The sequence below is a fragment of the Rana temporaria genome, chromosome 3 (genome assembly GCF_905171775.1).
Source record: "Rana temporaria chromosome 3, aRanTem1.1, whole genome shotgun sequence".
Classification (NCBI taxonomy): Eukaryota; Metazoa; Chordata; class Amphibia; order Anura; family Ranidae; genus Rana; species Rana temporaria.
The window spans coordinates 247602002-247629315 of NC_053491.1; the positions used below are offsets into that span (position 1 = coordinate 247602002).

Consider the following 27314-nt stretch of genomic DNA (forward strand, 5'->3'; position numbering starts at 1 on the left):
GACTTCAAAATATTATCCAGATGCTATTGTGACCCAGTCACACTGAGTCAGATCTTCCCTAAGGCTGTTTTCACACTGGGGTGGCGGGTACGGTTGCGGTAAAGCTCTGCTAGTGTTTGCGGTGCTTTTCGGCCGCTAGTGGGGTGCTTGTAAACCCCCCCCCCCCACAAGCGCCTGTGTTGTGGCACTTCCGAAGCGCTTTTCATGTGCTTCGGAAGTGCTACCCATTCATTCCAATGGGCAGGGGCGGTGTAGGAGTGCTGTATACAGCGCTCCTACACCGCCCCAAAGATGCTGCTTGCAGGACTTTTTTCCCATCCTGCAAGCGCACCACCCCAGTGTGAAAGCACTCGGGTTTTCACACTGGGGAAGCATGAGAGCCAGTTTTCATGCACTTTACATGTGCTATTTTTAGCGCTAAGCCACCTGAAAACTGCCTGAGTGTGAAAGGGGTCTAATTCTTTGGATCTTTGATGGTGCTGCCATGGAGCAAGATGCACATATCTGCATAACCGGTCGAGAGTGGGACTGTATCCATCCTTTTTGGAAATGGGTCTTCCAAGTATATAACAAAATGTATGAGTCCCCCAGCCCCTCTCCTAAGCTAGCACTCCCAATAGGCTCAATTAGGTCCCAAAACTTGAATCTTCTCTGATTTTTCCTATCGGCTGCCCAGCAGCTCATTCCCCGATTTTGGAAGACTCCTGTTTCCCCTTCTGTAAATGCTTGGACCTCATGAATGACGTCATGCTTATGGAGGAAAAGCAAACCAAAGAAATGGACACTTGGGACAAAGATAATAAATTGTGGTGCATATGGGCACATATGATAGGTTGTTGAATAAATCAATTGGCACAATATACTGTGAAAATCAATGTGAAAACGTAATAATGAAAGTAGCTACTGTCACTTTTAGGTGATTTCACTACCACCTATAAACAATATAATGTGCCAAAAAGCAGTGCTGTGCTACCTAAAACCATGCATATTCCGTGAACAATAAACTGTGAATACAATATATTTAAATGTTGCGCTAGTAAATGAATACAATGATAATAATACTCAAATCCTTAAGTGTAAACATCTAAAGTGAAAGTTCATGTGAAAAATATTTGATTGAAGAGGATCCTGTCATAAATCAATTCACTAAACAGTGCAAACAAGGATGAGTGGCCTCCACCACCAGTTTCACAGGCTGCTCACCTCATTTTAGAGAAAAATCAGCAGTTATCCCCTCTGGGGAAATGATGACACCTTGCGTGGTGTAGATAACAGACCTCCTTTGGATAAATGGTTTCTTATTAGGGTTCCAAGAAACTCGATCGTCTTGCGCCATAGAGTGGTGTCATGGACCTTGGAATGCGGAAGTGTTCCTCCTTGAAATCTGTTACACAGTGGGGGGTCTTCTGCTCTGTCTTAAGGCCAGACAGCTCCATTGTTCTGTGTATGGCTATTGTGTACATTGATTGCCCCCTGGGGCTTCTGTCTCATTACACATAACAGTCCGTCTAATCAAGCTATCGGACCATCCCTGCTGACTCATTTTCAAGTCCTCATTTGCATGGCTAAGGAGGACCTGAAGGAGGACTACATGTACTTTACAATTGACCAATAGGAAAGCGATTGTTGGGGGCGGGATGTTCCAAATTCTGTTTAAAAGTGTGTTGTGTACTTCCAATAAAGGTCTTCCTGTTTAAACTTACATACAGCCTGCCTGGTGTTTGTTCTAATGGATTACGAACGGCACATAGCTGTAGTTCGGATCCCGGAGCCTTGGATGACCGAACCATCAGACGTTGCGATCTGCAAGCTGACTCACTAGTAGCAGAGGAGTGTCGGGAGAGCGAAAGCGAGCAAGCAAGGGTCTCGTTACATTGGTTGGCAGCAGTGGGATTTGCTCTCCAGTTACTGGGACACTCCAAACCACCACAATGAATGACCAGCTAAGCAGCATGCAGGAGAGCCACGCTGAAAGACTTACTTGAGAGCCGTGGAGGGACCGGTGAGACAAAGAACAAGGCCACCCTGATCAGTGAGCTAGCCGAGATGGATCAGAGGGATGGTGATGCAGGACCCCGGTCAGTTGAAGATCTGTTTCAGCAACGAGTTCGAAAGCGGTTGGCATTGTATGGTGCTAACCCATCAGAGACCGCCATACAGAATGCCATTAGAGACATCCAGCTGCAGGATGAGCGACAAGAGAGAGAACGAGAGCGACAAGAGGAGCTGGAGATCGCCTACAGACAGCTGCTAGACTCTGCTCAGCAGCAGGGTGGGACCCCCTTTGCCTGGGACTATGAGGAAATACCAGTGGACAACGCTGAAATCCTGGCTGAAGAATCGGCAATGTGGCAGAGTAACAGTGTGCTTTGCCAACCTGCCCCTGCAGCTATGGATGCGGAGGTCTTATGGCGGATGCAGCAAGTGCTGACTGACCTTGATGATCCTGTTTCTGCATGGGATGATCTTGAATGGAGGAATGTGCCTGTCCAGCAGTATGCCAGTGAATCGGCAGTGGAAAATCTGGAGATTGCCATTCCCAAATCTGAAGTGCTGACAGCGGGGCTGAGCTCTGCTAACCTCTGCTCAGTACCTATAGCATCTTCTGGGTTCCATGGACAGGAGATGGGGAACCTCTATCCCCAGACACCAGTTGCAGAGACAGGGGATTTAATAGACTTTTGTGCTGAGGAAGAACAACCTGATGAGCCTCCAGCAGAAGAGCTGGTATCAAGGCCAAACTTCACTGTGCTCTGCCCAGCACCAAGGGCAGTATCTGTGGAGTTACAAGGAATTTCCCCAGCTAAAGCGCTGGTCACCGGACAGAGGGTTCAAGACCTCTGCCCCACCCCTGTGGCAGTTCCGGAGGCTCTGGGTGAAAAGGTGGCGATCACTTCCCAGCAGCAGATACAGGGGGAGAAGGGAGAGGAGGTGTTCATTGTCCCTCCCCAACAGTTGGCCAGGGTGGAGAAGGTGGTCTTTCCTCCCCAGCAAAGATCCATGCATCTGGGAGACAGTACCACAAACATGTTGTCCCAGCAGCCAGATGAGGGAACGGAAAAGGAAGCAGCCAGCTCACCTCCCCAATGGTAGCTACACAGTTTGGGTGTGGCGGAATCTAGCCTCCTTCCCCAACGGTTAGCCGGAGCGGGATGATATGGAGTTCCAGGGGGCTAGGGCAGTTGGCTCATCTCCCCAGCCACAGATTACAGAATGTATGGACTTAATGGACTGTTCAGAAGATGTTATGGATTATGCATCGCCAGCTCAAGTACTGGCAACAGGGCAGAGTGCTACCAATCTCTGCCCAGCACCGGAAACAACTGTGGAGTTCCAGGGAGCTGGGGCAGTTGGCCCCTCTCCCCAGCAACAAGCTGAGGTTGTAAAGCTTTTGCTCCTAGCTGAATCACTGAGACAGGAGGATGGCAGCCTTGCTTTGCAAGCACCTGGGGATTTTTACCTACCACAAGTGGACAGGACTTCAGTCTCCACTTGTATACCCCAGGGATGGGGGGCAGTTGGCCCAGATCCCCAACAGCATGATGAACTGAGCCCAGTCACCCTGTCTTCTCTCCAGCGGCTGAAAGGACTCCAGGGAGAAGGGCCAGTCCAGGCTTCTCCCCAGCGGCAGGCATGCTCTCTGAGAGAGGCAGAGGTTGGCTGGGTGAGTAATGCTCGGTTTGGGACAATTTATTTGGGCTACTGTGTGGGTACCGGCATTGGGGTCTCCACCTGTGTTAGTCTCCTGCCAAAGGGGGAGATGTGTGACAGACCTAGCCGGGACAGAGGCTTTTGGAGAGGACTGAATGCGAGCCTCTTGCCTTCCGAATTATGGGCCAGGGCCTCAAAACAGGAAAGCGGATGGGTTATCCCAGCAGACAGACCTGGAACCTTAAGACTACTTTTCCAACATCCTCGAGTTGACCCGTTCGGGGTCCCACTGTGCCTGTTGGACTGTTTCCCAGGGGAAGTATTGTCATGGACTGTGGAATGCAGAAGTGTTCCTCCTTGAAAGCTGTTACACAGTGGGGGGTCTTCTTCCCTGTCTTAAAGCTCCAGACGGCTCCATTGTTCTGTGTCTGGCTATTGTGTACATTGATTGCCCCCTGGGGCTTCTGTCTCATTACACATAACAGTCCGTCTAATCGAGCTATCGGACCAATCCCTGCTGACTCATTTTCAAGTCCTCATTTGCATGGCTAAAGAGGACCTGAAGGAGGACTACATGTACTTTACAATTGACCAATAGGAAAGCAATTGTTGGGGGCGGGATGTTCCAAATTCTGTTTAAAAGTGTGTTGTGTACTTCCAATAAAGGTCTTTCTGTTTGAACTTACATACAGCCTGCCTGGTGTTTGTTCTAATGGATTCCGAACGACACATAGCTGTAGTCCGAATCCCGGAGCCTTGGATGACCGAACCATCAGACGTTGCGATCTGCAACTGACTCACTAGTAGCAGAGTAGTGTCTGGAGAGCGGAAGCGAGCGAGCAAGGGTCTCGTTACAAGTGGTTATATGCTTTTGGCCGGAAATTTCGACCGTGTGTAGGCTCCATCTGACTTTTTCTGTCAGAATTTCCGACAGCAAAAATATGAGAGCTGGCTCTTAATTTTTTCGACAAAATCCACGGTTTTCTTGTGGGAATTTCCGATCGTGTATCGCAATAAGCGTATATTGATTGGTTTGCGCAAAAGTTATATCATCTACAAAATAGGGGTAGTTTTATGGCATTTTTATAATTTTTTTTTTTTTTACTAGTAATGGTGGCAATCTGCGATTTTTATTTTTATTGTGACTGCGACTTTATGGCGGACATATCGGACACTTTTGACACATTTTTGGGACCATTGTCATTTTTACAGCGATCAGTGCTATAAAAATGCACTCATTACTGTGAAAATTACACTGGCAGTGGAGGGGTTAACCACTAGGTGGCGCTGAAGGGGTTAGGTGTTTCCTAGGGAGTGGTTCTAACTGTTATGCCGCGTACAGATGGACGTTTTTTGTGATGAAAAAAAAAACGACGTTTTAAATCATGAAATAAAACAACGTTTTTGAAACTTCATTTTCAAAAACGACGTTGCCTACACACCATCGTTTTTTCAAAATGCTCTTGCAAAGCGCGGTTAAGTTCAGCACTCTTTTCCATTGAAGCTAGCTTCATAACTTGCTTCTGAGCATGCGCGGGTTTAAAAACGTCGTTTTGCCCACACACTATCATTTTAATTGACACAAAAAACGACGTTTTGAAAAACGACACAAAAAATTCAAGCATGTTCGAATTTTTCTTTTTTTTTCGTTTTTCAGAAGACATAAAACAACGTTTTCCCCACACACGGTCATTTTAAATGACGTTTTCAAAAACAACGTTTTTTTTTTTCATCACAAAAAATGACCGTCTGTACGTGGCATTAGGGGGCGTGGCTACGAGTGACACATCACTGATCGCTGCTTCCGATGAGAGGGAGCATACGGTCAGTGACCGTGTCACTAGGCAGAACAGGGAGATGCTTGTTTACACTTGCCTCTCCCAGTTCTGCAGCTCTGTGACCTGATTGCGGGACACCGGTGGACATCGAGAACGCGTGTCCCACGGGCACTGTCACGGAGCTTGCGGCAGGGGCGCCTGCACGGTGGGAATTTTAAAGTAACATAAATATATACGTTACCCTGCCTAGCCGTGCCGTTCTGCCGACGTATATGTACAGGAGCCGGTCGTTAACCGGTTAATAAAAAAAATCTAAATATGGTAAGTATAAGCAACAGTCAAAGACACGTTTATACCTGCTCTCTTTATATGGGATTGATTATGATCAGTGTTTTACTTTTTGTTTGTATACCTAGAAAGAATCACAACCACTGGTTAAACTAGATGTGAAAAGAAATGACCGAATGCATCAGCTTATTGAGAAAAATAATAATGTTAAATGTCCAGCAGCATCAGGTAAAACACTCTTTAAAATGTGCTGTTTTGAGCTTCTGTGTATGTTTTGTTGGTTGAAAAAAAAAAGCTGTTATCACAAGCGTTATAAATTGTGCATTTAAAGAGGAGCTTCATCTTGATTTTGTTTCTTTTCAAGTCCGTAGCTACAAATACCACAGCTGCTGACTTTTAAAAACAAGTGCCTGGGCTATTTTTTCTTTTGCTGCGGGCTAATTTTTCTTATGCCAGCATCATCATCTTGGATATAGGTATCGCCTGTGGCTTCCTGAGGAACTACAGCTGACTTCCAACATGCAGCTCTTCGTGAATGGTTCTGCAGCCTCCTGGGACATGTGACATGTCCCAGGAGGCTGCGGGAGGGGGCAGGGCAAGGGACGCCATACTTAGGTGATAATTGCGGAAAAATCAGTACACGCAACCCCCCTCCAAAAAGCTGTAAAAAAGGGATCAAACCAATGGGATACAACTTTTGGTGTTTTTAAGTTGTAGTCACAATTATGCATAACATAACAGAGCCCCTCTGGTGTTAGGGCTTTCCAGGAAACTGGTAATGAACTAAATATGAGCCTCTATGGCTAATGAGACAGTTTACCATCTTGCAAGAAGCTACAGGTACACCACACACTCATGGCTAATTTCATTCAAAATACTCCTGAACAATGCAATAAATATTTACTAGGCTGCCAGATTCCAGCTGCCATTTTAGGGTATAACAGTTTGCATTAAAAATCTTATCTGAGCTACCAGAAAGTTTAGAGTCTAATAACTGTATAGTATATGCAGTGAGTGTACCTATCAACTGTATATTACATGCAGCGATTTTGAGAAACTCTCTCTCCAGAAATGTACCTATTTCCACTTTGGTTTCCTGTCTCTGCAGGATACCTTTAAAATGCCCTCTGTAGTTCTCCGGGCTCGGAACAAATTGACAGTTCTGACACCGCTAGTTGGCATTATTAGTTGTAGGGTAATTTTCTCTGTTACCCATGCAGTAACAGAGAATAACTGACTGGCTATGTGGGCTGTGGTAATACAACAGAGAACTCAACTCTCACTGTCCATGGGGCCGCCCATCAAATCACTAGTGTCCCATTTAATCATGGACATGTAGATCAGTGAGACACATATCTGGCAAAAAATCACATGGGTCTAACTGGACACTTCTCCCGGGATCCAGCCATAACAAGAATCTTGGCTGCTTTTCTATGACATTGCAGGTGGTGTAATATACAATTTCTGCTTTTGATTTGTAAGTAAATGTGAGTGTCTACTGTCCATGGTGAGAAAAAAGTTTATATAATAGAGCATAGGTGGAATCCTGCTTTAAGTCAGTTTGTAGACTGTTCGAAATTACACCGGTTCTGCATTCAGAGATGTTGATACATGAAGCCCACTGGTAATTAAAGGGGAACTCCAACTTTACCCCCCCCCCCCCACTGCACTCCCTCTTTTTGGAGCACTGAACTCTTTATTTTATATTTTGTTTTTATTAAATGAAAATATGCAGCATTCTGCTTTAATGAATCATGACATTCTTACACATTTTAAAATCTGCCTTGGAGTTACACAATTTTATTGAAAAAAGTGATTGTAACAATATCAGAGATAACTGACTAAACATAGACTTCAGGGGCCAGATTCACAGAAAAAGTACGCCGGAGTATCTGCTGATACTCCGGCGTACTTTCAAATTTGCCGCGTCGTATCTTTATTTGTAATTCACAAACAAAGATACGACAGCATTTGGCTAAAATCCGACAGGCGTACGGCTTCGTACGCCTTCGGATCTTAGGGTGCAATACATCGGCGACCGCTGGGTGGAGTTTGCGTCGTTTTCCGCGTCGGGTATGCAAATTAGCTGTTTACGCCAATCCACAAAGGTACGCGCGTTCGTCGCATTCTCTTATGTCGTCGCTAGTCGGTTTTTCCCGTCGTAAAGTTGCACTTGCTATTTAGGTGGTGTAATATTAGACAGCCCATGTTAAAGTATGGCCGTCGTTTCCGCGTCAAATTTTAATTATTATTTTTTTTTTTTGTGTAAGACGTCCGGGAATACGAAAGGACGTAACGCACGTCGCCGTTCAAAAAACACGTCGGGGTGCCGTAATTTCGCGCAAAGCACGGCGGGAAATTTCCTAACGGAGCATGCGCAGAACGTTCGGCTCGGGAACGCGCCTAATTTAAATGGTACACGCCCCATTTGAATTAGGTGGGCTTGCGCCGGACGGATTTACGTTACGCCGCCGCAAGTTTACAGGCAAGTGCTTTGTGAATCAAGCACTTACGCTTAAAACCTGCGGCGGTGTAACGTAAATGACATACGTTACGCCACAGCGCAAGTACGTGAATCTGGCCCCAGGTTTCTAAATCACTATCGCATAGTTTTATGACCAGTCTCACCTATATGACTCTCTCCTTTACCATGTCATAGTCCTCTTCTTTTCTCTAACTTTCAAACTTTTTGAAAACGTCCTGGGAGTATTCCAGTCAGACTTCATAAGGTATGTAATTGGCCTACATATGGAGGTTTTTTGTAAAAGTGAACTATCCTATCCTTTTAAATATGCATGAGTATATTATTTCATAATGATATATATTTTCTTAGGTAGCCGAAAGTTTGATATTCCTGACCAACATGACAAAGTTCCTGAAAAGAGGAGATTCACATCTACATCGAAGAAGGTAGCTGGAATATTTAGAAAGTCTGTGGTTTCTAATACAAAGTTCAGTTTATTCATTATGTCAGAAAATCCAGACAGCTAGAAAAGTTAAACTAGGATTAAAAATTTCTTAGCTAACTGACAATAATAAGATTTTTGTACTCACTGTAAAATCCCCTTTTCCAAATCCATTGAGGGGCACAGAAAGTCTTTTACTTTTGGGTATACTGCTGCATACAGGAGGATTGGACATGGGCAAAATAAAAATCTGTAGGTGAACCTAGTATAACTCCTCCCACTGCCAGCATGCCTCAGTTATGTAGCAAGCAGTACTGAGAACATGAGAGCCACTGTGGTGGCTCCTGTGCCCCTCAGTGGACTCAAAAATGCCCAAGAAACCACTAAGGTGACCAATGCCACTATAGGAGCGAACCAAAGATTGAAGCTCCACATGGCTCTTGCCAACGCATGAACATTTTTAACTTTCACCTACATACAGTGTACTATAAGAAAATTAAAAGACTTGCCAGGTCTTTATACCATTGTCTATCAAGTATGTCAGCATTTGTACCAACCCATTCTGTACTCTCACAATGCGTGAACATGCAAGGGTTATAAGAATATAAAATACAGAGATGAAGTTGCCAAAACAGTTACCTTCAAGGCATGCAGTGACTGAACTGTCACAGAAGCTTGTGCTCTCAACCACATTGTCAAGCCATCAAATGGCTGATGTCATAACTGATCACATGGGCAGCTCCATAGCAACTGAAAATCAAACATAGGCTTATGCTGCGTACACACGATCGGAAATTTCGACAAGAAAAGTTTGATGTGAGCTTTTGATCGGAAATTTCCGACCGTGTGTAGGCTCCATCTGACTTTTTCTGTCGGAGTCTCCGACAGCAAAAATTTGAGAGCTGGTTTTAAATTTTTCCGACAAAATCCACGGTTTTCTTGTCAGAATTTCTGATCTTGTGTATGCGGCATAAGAATGCAGCATCCTTGCCTGTAAAGGAAGGGAGGGTTTAGTTCTGTTTTGCACACAAACTTCTGCAGCGTGAAAAAGTAATTCCTGCTTACAAGTAATGTCTACAAGACTTATTTTGTTTGCAATAGAAACAAGCAATGGTTAAATGCCCAATCAGTTTTTTTTCCTTCTGTGTCCCCTTGCGAGCCTTGGGGAGCTTTCACTTCACTTCCCGATTAGTAGGTACAAAACGAAGTGAGAGGAAATATTTCCAAAGTGAGGGAAATGCCTGTTTAGACAGTTGCCACATAAATATTAACCTCATTGGAAGATTTCCTCTCCATTTCTGGTCTGGTGACTTCCCAAAATTTGGGATTTTCCCTTACTATATGTCCTGATGACAAGTGACCATCAGGAAATGTAAAGAGTGTGCTTCTCACCAACAGTGACACAGAGCAATACAAGAAGTGTAGAAAGGGTTATTTTTTTTTTTGTTCCGAAAACATGGTGATGTAAAGTATCAAAAATATTTTTTGATGTATATAGTATGCATCAGTAGCAACATTATCATTTTTCGGTACCATTGCACAGGGCAAGCAACTATGACATATTTACAGGGCCGCCATCAGGGGGGTACAGGCAGTACACTTGTAAGGGGCCCGGAGGTCCACAGGGGCCCGGATGGCAACCCCTTTTTTTGGGGGGGGGGGGTCCGGAGGTCCCCAGATGGCAACCCCCCCTTTTTTTATTTATATATATATATATATATATATATATATATATATATATTTATTATTATTATTAAAGGGCCCAGAGGTCCCCAGGGCCCCGGATGGCAACCCCCCTTTTATTAAAAAAAAAAAATATATATATATTTTATTTCTTTTTTTATATATTTGTTTATATATATTTTTTGTTATTATTAAAGGGCCCAGAGGTCGACAGGGCCCTGGATGGCAACCCCCCTTTTTTTTATAAATGTTTATCTTTCTTTTTTTTATATATATGTTTTTATTAAAGGGCCCAGAGGTTTATTTTTTTTATTTTTATTAAAGGGCCCAGAGGTCCCGGATGGCAACCCCCCTTTTTTTGTAATTTATTTTCATAAAAAATTATTAAAGGGCCCAGAGGTCCCCATGGCCCCAGATGGCAACCCCCCTCATTTTTAAAAATGTATTTTTATTTTATTAAAGGACCCAAAGGTCCCCAGGGCCCCGGATGGCTACCCCCCTTTTTTATATATATTCTTCTTTATTACTCCTTTTTTGTAAAGCCCCCCCACTTCTCAATTTCAGGCGGCAGCACCCCCCCCCCCCCCCGGTTCTCTGCTCCAGGGGGCCCATGCCTGAAGCGTGTAAGGGGCCCCATAATTCCTGATGGCGGCCCTGTATGTTTATAATTTTAAGAGAAAAACATTTGAGGGTTTATCTCCTTTGGAACTTTCTAATACACAGTACACTGCAGGGTTCATCAGTTATGGTTTCAGAGGTTGCAGCATGAGAATAATCAAAAGGAATCACAAGGGAAATATTTTCTACAGGTTCTTCCTATGTAGACTGCACAGCGTAATTAATTATTTTGCTATCATTGCACAGATGGCAAGAATAAACCACTGTTTCCAGAGACACTTCTGTTTTTCACTTGTTTGCTCTTCAGTGAGGTTGATGTTAGCAATGTACTTAATTTACTATCTTTGTATCCAGCAAAAGAACCAAGAAATTGTAATGGACCTTATTAAACAGAATGTGCTTGAAAATGAACGGCTTAGACTGAAGTTTCAACAGCACAGCAAGAAAGATAGTGAATGTAAGTGTCAAGATACCTCAACTGTTGCATTGTTTTTAGAACATTAAAGGCATGCTCCAGCCTAAATTGACAGCGAATCCTTGAAATGCCTACAGTAAATGCTGCCTATGTGATCAGTACTTCAAAGTACTTTAAAGCAAAACTATTTTAATGTATCCTGAAATTGCAGGTTAAAAATAGTGGATATATGCGCACTTGCATAGCTGTGTCTTTGTATCTTTTCTAGAAGGTCTCAGGTTGCAGTGCAGACATGTCAGTAGTATCTGAAATTTTCTATAACTTTTCGGTTTCAGCTCTTCTTGCTGCTCAGCTCAAATGCTCCCACATTTATGTAACGGGCAGAGACCCTCACTACATATAACAGTGTGACTCGGGGTGCATGGCTGGACGTCAAGCAGAATGGCTGTGTGAGCTGATCGCTCCTCCTGACCTGTGTGTGAAATCCGCTCCAACTGGGGTACATGTTCATGGGCAAACCGCACTCCACACAGTCCCAGAAGCAGGGGTGCTTTACAGCCTCCCCCTTAGTACAGCCGATCTACGCCTTGCGCAAGCCAATCTTGGGTCTGCTGCTCCAGGAGGAGGCCAAGATGGCGCTGCTACGACCCCCGCCGTAGCCTCCGCTTACCCGGGCTCCTGACAGACACGGAGGACCTACTGCTGCATCAACAGTGTCCAGACCCACCAGCCGTCAGTCGGGAAGCCCTGGAACGCCTGGCATCCAGCCGCCGGAACCTCAGTCACCAGCTTACGTGAGGTCAGGTCGACCATATTGGGTAGTCCCAATGGGAGACCAGGCCGAGACTCTCCAGATGAGCCCTCCATCATTATCAAGGGCCTCAGCAGTGACTCTGACAGATCACAGCTCTCCCCTAGGCACCCCACTATTGTTTCGGGACCCGGCTACTCCTTCACGCTGCCTTTCTTCCCGCTGCAATTGATGGAATCTCCAAACTGCCTAGGCCAGCCATCGCCTCTGCCCTGAGCCCAACATTTTTGGGAAACCAGCATCTCCCGCAATATCAGAAGTCTCACCTATCCCTCTCTGTTTCCTGGGAGTCCCTCAGAGGAGGCTCCTGCTAAACCCGCCGCTGTTGGCCCAACCACAGGAGTGGTGTGAAATGTAGGACTCTTCCCTGTCTGCTACTGGGTCTGCTCAGGACCCTGCAAAGGCCTCCTCTGTTCTCTCTGCGGAGGAGCTTTCCTCATGGCGGGAACAGTTACATTCGCTGTCACTAAAGAGGACTTTAAGCAACTGATTACAGATGTTAAAAAGCTTGTCGGAGTAAGATCAAGGCCTTTCAAACAGATTTTTTCCATCCAGTTACCAGGGTGAAGGATGTTGAGAGATTTGCAAAGCACAAAACTTGCTGTCCCTCGGGTGCAATCTCAACAAGTAGACTGCTATATTCTCTGTGGCATGCAACGGCAGCTGGAGGACTTGGATAATCCCAATTGTCACAATAACATTAGAATTTGTGGTCTTCCTGAGGCATCTGCTTTTGAGGACTTGAAGAATGTCCTCCAGACTCTGAAATAAAAATGCTAACACCATTTTTATTTCAAATGATAGGGATGTAGGTGCATGAATCTACCCAGCCATGACCTCATTTAAAGTCCCAAATTCCCCCTCCCCTTGTCTTAGTCCTCCAGACTCTGTTTAATGCCCTGCTGGGATGGAGATGGAGATCGAAATAGATAGAGTCCATCGGCCCTGAAACCTAAGGGCCCCCTGTCTAGGCCCTGAGATGTTATTTGCAGGATATACTCCTACTTTCTGAAAAAGAGGACATCATGCACAAGACCAGAGTGACAAAACAGATTCATTATGAAGGGACACAAATTCAACTTTTCCGGATCTATCCTGGATCACTCACCAGAAGCCGAGATTGCTTCAATCGCTTGTTCTTGTGAGGCCAAAGTAATTTACAGATGGGGTTTCCCATTCAGCTTCTCAGCATCCCACAAAATCGGCGGTTCTTTGAATTTTGGAGGACCTATGCTTCTTTTGCGAAATTGTGGACATCCCGGTTCCAGAACTCCTAGGGTGGGATCTGACCCCCCTTCCGGTTCTGTGGCACAAGGTCTCTCCTAAAAAGTGCCTTAGGCCTCCTGACTTCCCCCTGCAAGAGTCCCAAGATAAAGCCAGGTTGAGGGACTGCTAAAACTTATTGGGGTTCTTTTTTGCCCTCATTCTTTAGTGAATCTGAGGTACCCTACCTAATTTGTTCTTTTTTTCCACAGCTTTGACATTTGCAAGCTAGAATACTTTTGTTGCACTTGCACATGTTATGTTTTGAATGTTTTTTCCATACCTCTTAATATATAGTTTTGCCAAGATCTGCTGTAGTTCATCTCGCAGCGGTCGTAGCTTTCTTCTGACATATGCATTTTGACTGTGGCACATCCTTTTAAGCCTTTTTGGTTTGCCCATATATAAAAGTTATTGATATGGAGTTTACCTCCTAATTGATTGACACCCCCCCCCCCCAATATGCTTTATTGGCACAGATTGGTTTATTGTGAGCGTTCTGTTAGCTCTGCTTTTGACACTACCCCTCGTTCTTTGTGATCTTGAGTTCCTAATTAATGTTATATCCCCCACACCTGGGTGTACGGTGTGTGGGGGTGTTATGGAACGTTATTGTTGTTCATTCAGTTTTCATTTCCCCCCAGGTCACACGTCGACCGGCAGTGCGTACATTGCTAATTCTTACTCTTGTCTTCTCTTTCCATTATATCTGCCATCTGTTTTCTTGCCTTTCCACCCGCAAGACTTTTGGGACGCTGTGTCTTGAAGAAGGTCCCTCACGTTGTTTTGGCTCATCTCCTGGCAACCAGGGTTGGATAAGAATTTGGATTCTTCATTATTTTTTCAGCTCCCCCCCCCTAGTTATTGCCATGACACAGATATATTCCTTAATTGTCAATGGTCTTAATTCAAATTTTAAAAGGCATCTGGCGTTGGGGAAATTCCGGTCCTCAGAGGCAGATGCGATTTTTGAGATGCACTTTGATAGGAGGGGCACATTGGAGTTTGCAGATAAACACTATTCTCCTACCTATCTAGCCTCCAGTTCACGGAAGAAGATGGGAGAAGCAATTTTGATAAAAAGAGCATCCCTGTTTTTGCATACCCACACGTACTCTGTATGCACCCAATGTTAGTAAATCGGCCTTCCTCGCCCACATCTATAACCATCTATTTTGTTCAGATCACACATCTCATAGCGGGGGTGGGGGGTGATTATAACCTGACATTTTTTTTGTCATTGGATAGGACCTCTTTTTCTAAAGGCCCTCTCCCGCCATGTCTGTCTCGTTAATCTCAGCTGCTTTGACAGCTCACCTGTAAACACGCTTTGTTTGACTCCTGGCGGGTTGCCCATCTGTCAGATTGCCAATACTCTCACTACTCCCACCCATGTCTCGTAATTTTTTTTTGTAAATGGCCCACTTTGCGAGCAACTAAATCCGCAGACGTCCTATCCATTTATTGGTCGGCTCATGCTGCGAGCCGGTTGACTCTGTATCTGGACACTTAAAAAGTTAAATGTTGCCATTGGCAGCTTAATGAACCACTGCTTAAGCATGAACCCACAAGGAAGGGATTGGAATCTGCTCTTAGACTTTATTTTGTAGAGAATTGTACCCCAGAGATATCCTTTGACACACTCTGGGAGGCCCAGAAGACAGTGGTGAGGGGGCAGTGTACACTCTGGGAGGCCCAGAAGACAGTGGTGAGGGGGCAGTGTATTGCCCTCTCAACGGCCTATAAAAAAAAAAAATACTTCAGCAAGTTGAAACTAGACTCTGCGCCTTAGAATACCCGACTGTCGACAGCCCCGTCTCTTATGTGAAATAGTCCAATTATGCAACACCTTTTAAAGAACCTTGCCTTGGGCAAGGTAGAAAAAACGCTCACGCAACTGTGATAAGTCTTCTTCGATAAGGGCAATAAGCACCTCTCTGCTAGCCTCTAAACTCAGAGAGCAAACCCAGTCGGGGCCCCTCAGAAGTTGTGGGAGGAGCAAAGTGATTTTGTATCTTCTATTCGCATCTTTATAATAATCCAACTATCCCACTTTACACCTACGGAAGGCCCTTTTACCTATCTTACTGACACATATGACCCGACTTTTTTATGTTTTTTTTTTGCATAAAGAAGCGATCCCAAGGAACATGCAATCTTCTTTTCTCGCTCTAATCCCTAAACCAGATAAGGATCATGCATCTTCCATCATTGATACATAAAGATCTGGTGGATTTTATCCTCTGGAGACAAGCCAGGGACAGCACCAGAAGGGTAGTTAACATTATAGATGTTATTAATAGGAAACAAATAGAGGCATTTCTACTCAGCTTAGATGCTGAGAAAGCTTTTGATAGGCTAAGTTGGCCCTTTTTATTTACTACTCTTGAACACTTTAGGGGCCCTATCCTCAGAGTGCTTAGACACTTGTACACAGTGCCAACTGCCCTAGTTAAACACTTATCTACTGGGCACCTTTACCCCCTTTCTGTCCAAACCAATTTTCAGCTTTCAGTGCTGTCACACTTTAAATGACAATTGTGCAGTCATGCAACACTGTTTATGAACTTTTTTGCATTTGTTTCACACAAATAGCTCTTTCTTTTTGTGCTATTTATTAACCACTGGGTTTTTTGTTAAATGAATCAAAATAAACTGAAAATTCTGAGAAAAACAAAACGTTATCATAGTTATTTATATAAAATTTCTCCTTCACTGATGTGTGCTGATGAGGCTGCACTGATGGGAACAAATAAGACTACACTGATGAGGTGGGACTGATGGACATTAATGGGCACTGATGAGGCTGCATTGATAGGTAGCACTAATTGGCACTGATATGCGGCAGTGATGGGCACTGGGAGGTGGCACTGATAGGTGACACTGATGAGGAGGCAATGGTTGACAGCACTGGTGGGCACTGTTGGGACTGCACTCATAATCAGTGCTCTGATTATTAGTGTACATGTCCCTTTTACACAAGCCGGTCATCGGCTATGCTTACGCTGTCAGTGTGAGGAAAGGAATGCCGATAACTGGCTTTTGTTTACATCATGATCAGCTGTGATTGGATACAGCTGATTACGTGGTAAAGAGACACTGATTGGCTCTTTACCTTAATCTGTGATCAGCAGTGTCTGGAAGATACCGTCATAACAGAGTGCACCGTCTGTCAGCCACGGCGGGCGTGATCACTGCAAGTTGTCATATGACACCCTCCCAGAACCGTCCGGCTGTAGCCGCCATTTGGCTTTAGCACAGTCAACAAGTGGTTAGAACCCCATTTTCCACCTCCCCCTCCTTTACCATCTCCAATGGAATGAGGCAAGGCTGCCCCCTTTCTTTTCCCTCTGTGCATTGAGCCCCTGGCATCCCAAATATGCAGTGATTCAACTATACATGTAGTTCAAGTCAGGGGATGGGAATTAAAAATGTTACTGTTTGCTGAAGATGTCCTGCTTACCATAACTCAGCCCCGGGGAAACCTTCCTAACCTGCACAAACTCCTTGATGAATTCAGTGCTTTGTCAGGCTATAAAGTTAATCCTTCTAAATCTGATGCTTTACTTATTAATATCCCTCCCTCCATGGTTCCTCTACTGTCGGGGTGTGTTTCATACACTTGAAAGTCTGCTGCCATTAAAAAGCTTTGAGTTTAAATAACTTCTCAATATGAATTTCTTTGCGGTAAAACTTTAAACCGTTGTTTGCCTCAATAAGATCCCTGTTGGCTTGTTGGAAACGCCATCAGATTTCCTGGTTGGGACGCATCGGGCAAAATTACTATACTGCCCAAACTCTTGTATTGTTTTGGTACGTTACCTGTCCCTGTACCTCCTGGTTACAAACAGCATAGAGTAGATAACTGTTATTTTTTGAATGATGGGTGTTTGACTTTGCCTAATCTCTTGCGGTATTATTATGCGTTCCAACTAAAAGCAATTGCCCCATCGGCTACCCTACCTGCATATAACCATTGGACTGAAATTGATAAATTATGGTCAGCCACAGTCCATCCAAATAATTTGCTGTGGAATGTGGACATTGATGTTCCCTCCTCCTCTCTCTTGCATACTATGGCATTTCTTCGTAGTCTGTGGAAACAAAACAAACATTCTCTCATGTCTGATACTACTTCACTGACCTCTTTCTTGTCCAACCCTAAGATGCTAACCTATTTCACTTTGGCCACCTAGTCGATCCTATAACCCAAAATCGACTTCATTCAAAGATATTCCGTGGAAAAAAAACATATTTCCCGCAAAGCCTATTTTTTTTTTAACTTCAAAAAACAAGTTTATTGAGATGTGTTCAAGGTGTACAGGTCATACAATACAGGAGTTACATTTCCTCCTGACTTACAACATATGTATTCTGAACTCAAGGCCTTCCGCCTTGACAATATGTTCCAGGTATGTATACCTATCTTTATTACAATCGCCATTACCATATCGTACATGAGGGATCCCTTTTCGTATTTCCCAATATGCAGTGGTCATACATTTTCTTCTTCACCCACTTCCTTCCCTGTATTACTCCTGGGTTATACTGTGCACGTTTCCCCATCCTCTAACCACCTGTCCCATACACTAGAGAATTTTTGTGGACGGCCCCTATGTTTATATATCATTTTCCTGTAGGGTAATACAGCATTTATTTCCTTCTTCCAATCCCGTAAGGATGGAGCCGTTGCTCGCAACCATGTCTTGGCTACCACTTTTCTTGCGACAAACAGTGATTCCTGCATAAATATGGACTGGTATTTGTCAACCTCAACGTCTGGTATTAGGCCCAGTAGGCACAATTTTGGGTCCATTCCCACTGGTGATCCCATATTGTCATGCAGGAATTGCGTCACTTGAAGCCAGTATGCCTGCATGTCGGAGCACTGCCATATTAAATGGTAGAAGGTGCCCTCCATCAATAGACACATGGGGCATAGTGGGCTTCTCGTGGGTTGGAATTTTGTCATTCTCAGTGGCGTCAGGTATGCTCGGTGTATTATATACAGTTGCGTCAGTCTGTCTGAGAGCTTGGGAGATGCGGTCTTCACTCCCTCCAGAATTTCCCCCCATTCCTCTGACTCGATGGGGCCTACATCCTGCTCCCACTGTATTCTTGCTGCCTGGGTTATTCTGTTTACTTTACTTTGCCTGATAGCATAGTATAAGTTGGAAATGAGTTTGGTCGGGTCTGCTCCAAATATGATGCCCAGCACTGGTGAGACACTCAAGTCTACTGCTGCCGATGCTATTTGTTTGCTAATTGCGTGCCTGAGTTGCAGGTATCTGAAGAGGAACTGTTGTGGAAGGGAGAACTCCCTCCTTACCACCGAAAAGGGCTTGACCCCATTTTCTGTTAGGATCTGGGAGAGATATAGAACCCCATATGCTGCCCAGATCTGTGGGTCTGGTACTGATGTCAATTCGGTCATGCCTCCATTTAGCCACAGCGGCGTGTGCGAGTGCATATGTGTCCTGTGTTGCTTTTTAAGTGCTATGTCCCATATCTTTTGAAGGTGTATTAGCATACCGGCTCCAAACTGCGATGTCTTACAGCCTCCCTGTCCTCTTCTGAATATTGCCTGGCAGGGGGTGTGAAACACCCCTCCCGGCTTGTTGCAGACCAGCGATCTGTATCTCCCCGACTCAACTGTGTTATAATGATAGAGGTGAGAGAGTTGAGCTGCTACATAGTAGTCCTGGATATCTGGTAGAGAGCAACCCCCCTCCGCCGCTGGATTTTTAAGTACATGCCATGCCAGTTTGTGTCTGCCAGATCCCCATACAAAGGAATTTAGTATGGCCTCCATCTGTTTGAATATCTTCAGTGGGATATATAGGGGAGCGTGCCATATCATATACAAAATTTTGGGTAGTAGGATCATCTTGATTAAATTGATTCTTCCCATGACCCCCAGAGGTAGTCTCGCCCATGCCTGTGTTCTGGATTTTATAATTTCAAATAGAGGGTCTATATTAAGGGACACATACTCCTGTAGATTTTTGGTGACCATAACTCCCAAATACTTAACCTCTGCTACCCTTTGTAGTGGCATTTCCGATTGGGTCTTTGACGGGGGGAACTGATCTAGTGGGAGGATCTTGGATTTATCCCAGTTTATTTTGAGCCCGGAGAATCTTCCTATTTCCTCTATGATGTTCAATGCCGCTGTTAGTGATGGGCCCTGGTCTGCTAAATAGAGGACCGTATCATCGGCATATAGTCCTATCTTTTCCCATGTGTCACCTTTTCTAAGTCCAATGACCTCCGGGCTCATCCGTATGGCGATAGCTAGGGGTTCTGCAGCAAAGGGCATACAACAGTGGAGAGAGGGGGCAGCCCTGTCTCGTACCCCTCTCCAGGGATATATGATCCGAGAGCCAGCCGTTAACGTAAACCCTAGCTCTGGGGGTCTGGTACAGAAGTCGCACCCATTTTATAAAATTTGGTCCGAATCCAAAGCACCTTAGGCATTCCCACAGGTATGGCCACTCGACTGAGTCGAAGGCCTTGGCCGTGTCTAGCGCCACTACTACTCTCGTCCCCGTGTTATCGTGTTGAGCTTGGATATTCATAAATAGTCTACGTATGTTCATTGCTGTATTCTTCCCCGGCATGAACCCGGTCTGATCCGGGTGCACTAGGGAAAGAATAACCTCATTTAGTCTATTGGCCAGTACCTTGGCCAGGATCTTTATATCCACTGGCAACAGGGATATAGGCCTGTATGACTCTGGGTATTGTAGATCCTTGCCCGGTTTTGGTAGCACTATGATCTGGGCCTCCTGCATGGAAGAAGGGAGCTTCTCTAGTTCAAATATGGAGTGAAACAATTCCTTCAGTTTAGGGATTAGGACCTCTGAGTAGGTGGCATAAAACTCTAATGGTAGACCATCTAGTCCCGGCGCCTTAGATTTGGCCAGTTGCGATACTGCATTATCTATATCGTGCGTTGTAACCGGGGCTTCTAATAATTTAGCTTGTTCTGAGTTAAGTTTGGGGAACTGCAATCTATGTAAATAGTTTCTAATTTCCGCTGGCGTGTTTTGACATTGCGATTTATATAGAGCCCCATAAAAAATCTTTGAATCTATCTGCCACCTTCGGGGGGTCTGTGATCACTGAGCCGTCCGGCTCCATCCCGCAAAGCCTATTTTGGTTACCTCCAGATACGCCACTATGTGATCTCCTTTGCTCCCACATTGCAGTTCTCTAAACTGTCTCCTTTTGAGTGGCTAGTCCTAGCGGGCCTGTCGCAAAAAGTCTTAATTTCCAATATGTATCGGGAAACATAGCTATATGCTTAAGTGGGAACAGATGATTAGGAAGGAGTTGCCTCTGTAGTTGTGGCGGGTGATATGGTCTGAAGCGGCTAAGAGCTCCATTTGCACTCTTTATAAGAACGCTTATAAAATACTATATTTTTGGTACTTGACTACCTCATGCATCTGCGCCATTTACCCTAAGTTGAAGTTCAGTGCTTGAAATAAGTATTTGATCCCCAAGCAAAACATGACTTAGTATTTGGTGGAGAAACCCTTGTCGGCAAGCACAGAGGTAAGACGTTTCTTGTATTTTCTGACTAGGTTTGCACAAATCTCAGGAGGGATTTTGGTCCTCTCCTCTTTACAGATCTTCTCTTAATTTTTAAGGTTTCTTGGCTGTCTCTTTGCAATTCTAAGTTTTGGCTCCCTTCATAAATTTTCAAAAGGGTTAAAGCGTTTGTTACCCCAAAAAAAGGGGGGGTTCTGTTCCCTTTAAAGCATGTTATGCAGCACAATGCTTGTTATGTGTAATTTGACCCCCTGTATCACCTGAAATACCTGGTTGATCTTGCCTGGTTTTGCCCTGCCCCCTGTAAACTTACCATGGTTTATCATGGCTGCTAAACCCTGACACTGTGGTCAGTTGACGTGCCTCCTTCATCCATAGCTCTCCTGTCCTCCTCTGTTCTCTCTCCCCTCTCCTTCCCTGTCTTTAAGCTAGTGATTGTGCTTGCCCCTCCCCTCCTGCTTCTGAAATTACATTTACATTTTTCTTTCATACAATCCTCTGTGTTTAATAATGTAAGGTGCCCCAGTATTTCTGCTTTATAAAAAGTGCTGATCTATACCTTATTTCAGAGCAGAATTCATGTGACCGGCTGCCTCTCTCCTTCTCTTCTTCTCCCGACTGACGTCAGTGAGGGATTCTTGGCCCCTTCTGCTGTAGCTGTCAGATCGAGAAAGGCAGCCGGTCACATGAGTGCCGAGAGGCACTTTGAAATAAGGTATGGAACAACATTTTTGTTCATAAAGCACAGACACTGGGACACCTTACATTATTAAACACAGAGACTGGAAGGAGGCAACAATGTGGCTTAACAACCACTTTAACCACTTCCAGCCCAAGGATGTCATATGACGTCTTTGACTTTCAGTGGGAATATCTGAATGATGCCTGCAGCTACAGGTGTCATGCAGACATCCTTGTTTTTAGCTGGTGATTCTGTGCACCATAAGAATTATTATAGCGGCAGTTCCCCCGCTTGATCGTTCTTACAGGCAACGGGAGTGGACAAACCAGGGGGGGTCCCGCCGCCATCCGGTGCTTCTCCGGGCTCTCCTGTGCCATCTGGGACCCAGAGAAAAAATCGTCCGCCGCCGGATGACGACCATAGAGATTTCCGGTGACCAAATGGTCACCAGTCATCTCTATGACCATCGGAGGCCCGGGCGCAACGTTATGACGTTACGTCCGGGCCACGGTTGTAAACAAAGCCACGATCACAACTGGTAAGCATGAGATTGTGAATTTTTTTATTTATTTTTTGATCTCATGTTTTCCAGCCTGGAGGAGAGATGTGGGGTCTTATTGACCCTGCATCTCTCCATAAAGAGGACCTATCACGAACCAATCCTATTACAAGGGATTTTTACATTCCTTGTAATAGGAATAAAAGTGATCAAAAATAAATAAATTTAAAAGCACGTGTAAAAAAATATACCTGTACCCGGTAGCTCGCACTCAGAAGCGAACGCACACGGAAGTCCCGCCCACATATGTTCAAACCACACATGTGAGGTATCACCGCGTGTGTTAGAGCGCGAACAACAATTCTAGCACAAGACCTCCTCTAACTCTGAACTGGTAACCTGTAGGAAAAAATGTAAGCGTTGCCTATGGAGATTTTTTAAGTACCGAAGTTTGGCACCATTCCATGAGTGTGTGTGATGTTTGGTATCTATTTACTCGGCTTAACAAAAACAAAAAACATTTGAAAAAATGTTACGCAAATAACATGCGAGATAAAAAGTTTCAACGACCAACATTTTATTCCCTAGGGTGTCTGATAAAAAAAATAATATAATGTTTGGGGGTTCTGAGTAATTTTCTAGCAAAAAGATGAATTATACATGTAGGAGAGGAGGGCCAGAATAGGACCGGTATGGAAGTGGTTAAGATCTGGAGACTGACTAGGCCACTCCATGACCTTAATGTGCTTGTTCTTGAGCCACTCCTTTGTTGCCTTCTCTGTATGTTTTGGGTCATTGTCATGCTGGAAGACCCATCTTCGGTGTTCTGGTTGAGGGAAGAAGGCTCTCATTCAAGATTTTACACAACATGGCCCCATCCATATGCCCCTCAATGCGGCAAAGTTGGCCTGTACCTTAAGCAGAGAAACAGCCCCAAAGCAGGGCTCAAGTCCTGCGGGAACGCGTGGGAATGGAGTTCCTGCACTTTTTTCACAGCAGGAACTCAGTTCCCTTTGCAGGACTAGAGCAGCCGAGCTGCCCGAGCCAATCCTTCACTAAGCGGCGATGCCCAGCTCGAGTCATTGTCAGGGGCAGGCGAACCTTAGTAATCCTTTATGTTACTGGCCGCTTCCTGTATATGGATTCATCAGGTAGTGTGCGGGTATTCTGTCACTTCCTCGATGCCGCAATGTCTCCTGGGAGCTTTTGTCATACAACAAAAAACCGCGCTAACACAACACCGTTTTTAGGCGGCGGCTAGCGTGCGATGACAGAAGAATAAAACAATATAAAAAAGCTGCGCCAAATGTCAAAACAAATATCTATGTAATAGTTAGACAGTCCACAGATGATATAAATGGTAGTGGATTTTCAACTAGTCATCCAGCAAAGACAGAATCAATATATTGATCAGAAGCTGATTTGCATGTAGAGATGTTAGCTTTTCAATGCACCTGGTGACATGCATACAATCTGTGTAATCCCACCACCAGAAATGTATATCAGCTTACCAGATGGCAAGCCTTTAGTGCAGTTGGCTATAGCCCAGCCACGGCCTTTAAATCCCCTGGGCTAAGATGCTCCAAGATTCCCAGTCAAATGGCAGCCTTGGTATTGAAAGTGATGAGTGTTTGCGGTTTAGGACGCAAACACAACCCGTCAGTAAAACAGCAATCGTAACCCAATCCGGCTCACATGCAGGCGGGAAGACAGAAAGGGACGCAATAGCGTGATACCGTAGGTATAACAGATTTATTAAGAATAGTAATGTACTTACACTTAGGCAGTTTAAAAACAGTGTGTATTAGGTAAAAAGCCGGCCGGCTTGAGGAGCCCTCCTCCTAGGCGTGGTGACGTCACTGACGCTGCCTCCAGACGCGTTTCGTCCTATTGGACGTTCTCAATGGGGGTAGGGCTAGCAACAGTGAGGCACCATATATAGCGGCCACTCAATGCAAAGGGTGGTCCATAGAAACAGACCCCGCCATCTTTATTGAGGGAAAAACTTGCCCATACAACCGCGCATAGCTAGCGCGGCCAGGGAAAAGAGTATAAAGCATTCGCCATCGTTTTTATAACGAGGATGGAGCTTCGTTCTCTACAGATTGATAACATAAATATAAAAAATTATAAAAAAAAAAAAAAAAAAAAGTGTAGTGCTTGTACATAAATCCTAAAGAGAACAGGAGAACCGAGGGAAGATCTATAAATCCGGCACAAGACAGAAATCCCCTTGGCTCAGTGTGGCCATCTTGTGGATTAAGTTAAAATCTCTTTTTATAAGAGGTAAATTCATTCATGACAATACACGGCTTAAGAGGAATCAAAGCCTCTGACCTAACAGAAGGTTTTTTATGGGATCTATCAAATATATCCAAAAAAGGGGATTATTAGACTCCTATATAATATTTAATAAAGTCCTCATCAAAAATTAGTTATTTCATCTTATTGACTAAGTGGTATAAGGCTTTGTGGTATACTAAAAGCCAATAAAAAAGAAGAAAGGGAAAATAAAACAAACAGGTCACGGGGTCCGTTATAGTACACACCCTATGATTGGCGTGATCAGTGGATCCTTAATGACCCAAAGATATGAATTTAAATATTGAATATAAATTATTCTTTTTTAGTGCTTATTTTATTTAATTAACTTATGTAAAAGTGAATAAATGTGCTCAGTGTAAAATTAATCTTATACATATATGTTAAGTCCACCCCCAGGTTTATCAAAAAACCCCAAGGGGGAAGGGCCAAAAACGGCCAAAACAGTGCTTCAATATAACTAAATACATTTTATGTGAAAATATTTTATGTGAAATCTTTTGAGGCTATAGTTCATTCTTCATACAAAGTATAAAAATCCTATAGGGAAAAAAAAACTTTATTTGAATTGTTAGTATATAAATTCTGGACAAAAACCCCAAATGTAGGTACAACTACAGTTTAAAATTTAAAATTTAAAAAAACTTGAAAACCGCGTCTGTTTCCATGGGACCCTTTGCAGAGGTTCACATCAGGCGTTGTTAATAAAGGCATTCACGTCAGTTTCAATGTTCAGGCCATGAGGGCTATATGATTTCAAACGATGGATCCACCCCATTTCCATTTTGGAAATTTCCCTAACCAAATTGCTTCCCCTCCAATGCGCCTTATATTTGTCGATCCCAAGAAATAGGGTATTGGAGGGGTCCTTATGATGTTTAAGCCTGTAATGATTGGACACGGAGTGGTTCCTAAAGCCCGCCAGGATATTTGTAATATGTTCATTTACCCTTATTTGCAATGACCTCTTGGTCCGGCCTACGTATTGCAGCCCGCAAGGGCATTGGACCAAATATACCACCCCTGTGGATGCACAGGTGATACATGGCACAATCTTAAATTCTTTCAAGGTGGCTGTAGAAATAAATGTTGTTACACATCTTTGATGGTTACTACTAAGGGCACATACTCGGCACTTCTTGCATTTGTAGTAGCCTCTAAGCTGATCGAAAAAAACAATACCTCTAAGGGGAGGGTCAATTACGTTGATGGAAATCTTATTTCTAAGGGACTGTACCCCTTTGAAGATCACCTTGGGTTTTGGTGGTAAAATTTCCCTCAACACCGGATCACTCCTGGCGATGTGCCAATGTTTTTGAATTAAATGTGAAATGGAACGGTGTTGGATGGAATAGGAAGTAATGAAAGGCACACCATCAGGAAATTGACTACCTACAGCACGTTCTCTTTCTTGTAGTAGTTCACCTCTATCTATAGTTGTGATCTGGTCTAGAGTCTCTCTTAAGGATCGCTCATTGTACCCTTTCTCCAAAAACCTCTCCGTAAGGACCCCAGCTTGATCTAAAAACTCTTGATGGTCCGAACAATTGCGCCTTAGCCTGAGGTATTGGCTCTTGGGAACTCCTTTCAGCCAAGGGGCATGATGACAGCTATCAGTGGGGATAAAGGCGTTGCGGTCAGTGTCCTTAAAGTAAGTGGAGGTGACAAAGGCACCATTCCTGATACTGATCTTCAAATCTAAATAATGGACACTTACTTGACTTGCCTCATACTTTAATTCGATCCCCCTGGTATTAGAGTTGAGATCAGAGATGAACTGAATAAGATCATCGTATTCACCGTCCCATAGGAGGAGGATGTCATCAATGTACCTTGCCCATAGGGCCACTTGGGGTACATTTTTTAAAAAGATGACATCCTCCTCCCATTTGGCCATAAATAAATTGGCCAGGCTTGGGGCATATTTGGCCCCCATAGCCACCCCCGTGTCCTGCTTGTAGAACTTGTTGTCAAACCAAAAGTAGTTTGATCCAGCGGCATACTTAAGTAGAGCCATAATAAATTCTATCTGTTTATTATTTAGGCCTGATTCTTTAGAGAGGAAATACAGGACTGCCTCCATGCCCAAGGCATGGGGTATGATGGTATATAACGACTTCACGTCAATAGTTACCATCCACATATCTGAAACCACTGTGAAACTAGACAAGATGTTCATTATATGTCTCGAGTCCTTGACATAAGAAGGCATCTTTTTGACTATAGGCTGTAAGTAAAAGTCAATATATCTGCCCACCCGGGACGTGATCAAATCTATCCCACTAACGATGGGACGTCCCGGGGGGCAGATTGGATCCTTGTGCAGTTTTGGAAGGTAGTAGCTTTTGTCATTGTTCCCAGGAGACATTGCGGAGGTCTGACGCAAGTTATTGCGAGATTTAGAAAGAAGTCTTGCGGTTTAGTAATTATACATATGAGCGTATCATTTATTTTTATTTTTTGGTGGGGGAGTGGATCTTGGGTGGGAGTTCCCACACTTTTTTCCCCAGGACTTGACCCCTGCCCAAAGCATCATGTTTTCGCCTCCGTGCTTGACTGTAGGTATGGTGTTCTTAGGGTCATAGTCAGTATATTTGTTCCTCCAAACATGGATCGTCAAGTTAATACCAAAGAGCTAAATTTTGGTCTCATCTGACAACAGCACTTTCTCTCAACCCTCCTCTGAATCATTTATATTTTCATTAGCATGACTGTACGTGTGCCTTTTTGAGGAGGGGAACTCACCGTGTTTGGAGAAAGGAAAAATGCTGGCTATGACCCTAAGAACACCATCCCTACAGTCAAGCACAGAGATGGAAATATTATGATTTGGGTTTTTTT

General features: G+C 44.2%; 1 protein-coding gene across 1 annotated transcript in view; it reads left to right on the forward strand.

Moving 5' to 3' along the window:
- Positions 1 to 27314, forward strand: part of LOC120932283 — a 59740-nt gene that overhangs the window by 27223 nt on the left and 5203 nt on the right. Inside the window, exons 5-7 of the mRNA XM_040344554.1 lie at positions 5846 to 5945; positions 8551 to 8627; positions 11279 to 11381. Coding sequence (XP_040200488.1) covers positions 5846 to 5945; positions 8551 to 8627; positions 11279 to 11381 — 280 coding nt within the window. The remainder of the gene's footprint in view (positions 1 to 5845; positions 5946 to 8550; positions 8628 to 11278; positions 11382 to 27314) is intronic.